At 39.6% G+C, this 4,505-nt stretch overlaps 1 protein-coding gene across 1 annotated transcript; it reads right to left on the bottom strand.

Annotated features, from left to right (window-relative positions):
* Positions 1–746: 746 nt before the first annotated feature.
* On the bottom strand, positions 747–3,289 carry LOC140137665 (G-protein coupled receptor GRL101-like). The gene is given in 2 exon segments (XM_072159403.1): positions 747–2,116; positions 2,119–3,289. Coding segments are annotated over 2 exon segments (1,974 nt in total). The 5' UTR covers positions 2,985–3,289; the 3' UTR covers positions 747–1,008.
* Positions 3,290–4,505: the final 1,216 nt, after the last annotated feature.

The following is a 4,505-nucleotide window of genomic DNA, read 5'->3' as shown; positions in this document are numbered from 1 at the left end:
CGGGGATGACAAAATTTATTGGACCAATCAGAACCGTCAACTAGCCTGAGTGCGGTTTGTTTAGTGACGAAGAAGAACAAGCCGGATTGGCCCTTGACTGGGTTCTAGCCCGTATTCTGCATCGCCTGTGAAGTAAAAATATATTTGAACTCTTTCACCAGATGTTTTCTCTTTCTTTTCTACAGTTAAAAGGGAGAAAGATGCAGAAGTTGTATTTTGGATAGGGGACATTTTCACAACATCAAAATCCCATCGCCGGACAATACAGGTGGGCGTATATGACCATGGACTAAATAAATTTATTTCTACGGTCCATGATATGACGGGACAACTGAGAAGTGCGTCTTCTTACGTCAGCTCTATATCAGAGGATGATTTAAGCACTTCCCAGCAAGTCTTGCGGTTAGCACAGCTGTGTGAGTGAACATGACACCACTGCCCGCCCACTGCATACACACGTGCATGGTTAAATTTGATTTGGACAGATATATTTACAATAAAAACACCTTCAAAAAGTTGGTCGATTTCACATTTTATGTTATGTACAGAAGGTGTGAATTATCCTTCAAGCATACATCACTTTAGATCTGAAATCGACCAAGTAATGACGACACACGGGCAATTCTAAAACAACATCTTTTGCACAGAGTTCAATGGGATTTGAAAAGTAAAGTGGCAGTTGAAACTCTAGTGATAACACTTTTACAGTGCATGATGGGGCTTCCTTAAATCATCCTCTGGCTCTATATTCTACGCCTTCATTATTTGCATTTTCATTGAGCGTTCTGGGCAAGTAAAAAATGGAGCCTGAAAACTACTAGATGTTTAACATGTTTAAACTAAAGCGCAGCCACAGGTAATTGAATCTCGATCCACTCCCTTAAACATGTTAAATCTTTATCACATAATGAATACGAAAAAACAAATCGCAAATAGGTTGGGAACTAGATTTGGATGGGAGTTGTTGCAGCGTGATCCCCCCACAAGAATGCTATAACTAGACCAGAACTATACATTGCCTTCTTGACTTAAACTGTCACAAATAGTACCCGTATGTCCGTTAAGGACTTGCTCATAGGTGTCCGTTAAATAGTAATGGGTTCCGTTATACTGCTTGCCACATTGGCTACCAAGACTATTACCTTTTTGGCGCTTCCCAACACGATCTGCTAGAATAGTTGCAATGGTATACAAGAATGGGTTAGCTGATGAGTTAATAGGCAGTACAAACGTCACAATCCACGCATAGACGACCGGGGAAATGATCACAGCACCACTCTGTACAAGGATTCCAATTATGATGATCGGCATCCAGCACAAGAAATCCGTAACCACGATGACTGACATTTTAGCAGCCATCCTGATCTCCTCTTCCTTCTCTCTCCGTCGGCTTGCTCTCCTTGACGTCTTTTGTGCAGTGATGAAAATAACTATGTAACAATATGCAATGGCTAGAAAACATAATAAATTGAGGCCAAGAAATACTGCAATGGATAAATACATGCCTGGTTCTGTTCTTACTGTTTCAAATATTTCCACATTTTCATTCCCGCTCCCAAGTGATACAGTGATGTTCTGTTGGTTGTTTACCCACCGTCTTGCCATAGGTAAGCCAATACAGACTTCAGACAATGCGTACATATCTGGATCAATCCGTGCTAAGAGCGTCAGGACGACACTTAACGTTAATGCCAACAACCACACCCCCATAATAGCTAATCTTGCCGATTTATTACCTAATCTTTTAGAGCTAAAAGGGTACTTCACTCCCAGTAGTCTGTCAATACTTATTAATGTCACGAAGAAGACAGAAGCTTCGCTTGATAATACGGCAAGAAAACCAGCTACTTTACAAATTTGAGAGCGACGCCAGGCGTCGGCCTCTAGGGGAAATCTCTCACCAAAATGTACATCACCGGAGACTAAAATCATCATATAAATCCCCATGAGTAAGTCAGATGCTGAGAGGTTTACTATTAGTAGAAATTGCACTTTGTTATCACGACGTCGAATCCTGCATCTCCAATATAACACCATTGCATTACCAACAAGGGCTAGACTACCGAGAATTGCAAGCGCTACGCGAAGGACCCGATACGGGAGTAATTGTCCGCAAGTTAGAAACACTTGTTTAGGATACGTTGCAATGCAGTTTGCCTCTTTACAAAACAACATACTGAATGATTATCCACTAGAATTTTAGTTTGATTGGTTATACCATCAAAAGTATCAATGTTGACCCTGTCTAAGGCATTCATACGAAGATCCAAACTAGCTAAGGATGTTAACTCGACAAAAGCAGTTGAGTCTAGCTTACGTAATAGGTTTTCATCCAGTCGTAGATAGCGAAGACCGACAAGACCTAAGAAAGTATTTCTGTAGATATCAGTTAGTTTATTATTTGACAAAGTTAAAGAGGAAACTCTGCTCAGTCCACTGAAAGTACCACAATCCACGGCTGTTAGATCATTATCAGCTAAAAACAAGAAAAGTAATTCTGACAGTCCTTGAAAGGTCCCCGGTTCGATCTCATCTAATTTGTTTCTAGACAGATCGAGCAATAGTATCGATTGAGTGTGGCGAAAGACAAAAGGGTCAATACGGGCTATATGATTGTTTCCCAATTTTAGTAACGTCATCGACGTAATACTATCGAATAATGGCGCTTTGAGGCTTGTTAAATTGTTGGATTGCATGTCCAAAGAGTACAGGTTCGGGAGCTCCTTGAAAGCGCCATTTTCAAGAAGGTTTAGATTATTGTCAGCCAGATCCAACGATATTAAGGCATTCATACCGTGAAATATCCCGGATTGAATTCGTTCTAAGAGATTATCCCCAAGATGTAATTCCCTAAGGCCATCCAAGCCAGTGAATAGTCCGGGACTTAGATCAGAAATTTGATTATGTCTTAAGTCGATTTTCTTCAATCCTTTGTGACCCTTAAACATATCGAAACTGTTTGGTTTCAAGCCGCTGATATTCATGTCGCGCAAATCAAAATTGATAATTTCGTATGGAAATGTTAACAATACCTCTCGAACCTGTCTACCGCATCTTTGTGTCAGATTATGATATCCCAACTCACACTGGCAATGTAAAGGACACCGAATGTCACACGTCGTAATAGTTTCATTTTCAAGGAAAAACCAGTCAAAAACTACTTTCTTCGAACAAATAACCACGTCATCGTAGACCTGCATAGATTTGAACCAGTCACCTGTTGTTTCGCACGACCTGTTATCACATGATGAGTTCGATTTTGCATTGATAATCTTAGGGCAATACGATATATGATGTAAATCAGCTGCTTTGTTAAATACCTGCAAACTTAATGTTACATTAGCTTGCACAAAATGGTAAATTCTTCATCATATAACTCCACTTTATATTCTTCCGTAGTTCTATTTACCGGTATTGATATAATTCTCTTAGAACAATTCGATAATTCAGCTGCGTGTGTTCTCACAATATATACATGAGTTAATAAAGTTGTGTCATTTGGGTCGATTTTCAGTTGAAAAACCGTTCTTAATCCTCTATCCACATTCACTGTAAAGCTACAGCTTAAATTGGCAGGGAACGAATACGTTTTCTTTGGTGTAGACGAGTTGGTAAAGCGAGTATCCCTTGCATTGCATGCGGGTATTACGGGTGTTGCAGTTGATACTGGTAATGTATCGGTATGAACACGGAGAGATGTACTGTTAGTGGTATCCTCCAGTTTTGAAGAAGACTCTGACGGAACTGCGATTTTACATAGCGACATTTGTAAACATAGAAACATGTAAATAATAGACAAACAGAAAAATAGATTTGTTGCCATATTGGTATAAAACGTCACGGTCTTTGAGCCACTGCGTAAAGTGCACTTTTGGTATCAATTTCAATAAGGTGTCGATAAGTGGTAGATAACGCTACTGTTGACAGGGCAAAGTACACGGTATTTAAACTTCAGCAATCAGCTGTTTGGTGGTAAATAGTAATTTACTAACGTTAATGCAGTGAACTGTTAATAATCACGATTCTACACATAATAAATCTTATACGCTCGAATCCTTGTTTTACCCCTTGCCTTCGCTTATATTGCCCAACTCATCGGCAGCGATGTTGGACTGAAGATAAGTCAAGCTGACAAGCCAAAAAAGATGTTGATCAAAAGACAATGGATGCATTGTTTCTGTTGTAAATTGCATTGTTTGATCTCACCTGAACACCAAAATGCTGGTAATATGGCGATTCAAGTCAGCTACAACCCGCTGTAGTTTGTAGTTAAACAAGCGCAGAATATTTCAAAGCATGATTTTCCACAAGTTCAAGTCTATTGTATCCGATTAAAAAGTACTGCAACCACGCTACACTGGTAGTATTTCCCCCACGGGTGCTTGCCGAGTCAAAAGATCAAGACAAAAGTATACAGCTCTGAATGGTGCACTTAAAATAGTTACCGCATAACACAAATCCATTCTTAAAGTTGTAAAAGCGAGTTAAATATGCTATGTCTGTCA

Source organism: Amphiura filiformis, chromosome 2, assembly GCF_039555335.1.
Source record: "Amphiura filiformis chromosome 2, Afil_fr2py, whole genome shotgun sequence".
NCBI lineage: Eukaryota > Metazoa > Echinodermata > Ophiuroidea > Amphilepidida > Amphiuridae > Amphiura > Amphiura filiformis.
The sequence above is the reverse complement of the archived record's forward strand: the minus strand, read 5'-3'. Positions and strand labels throughout refer to the sequence as shown.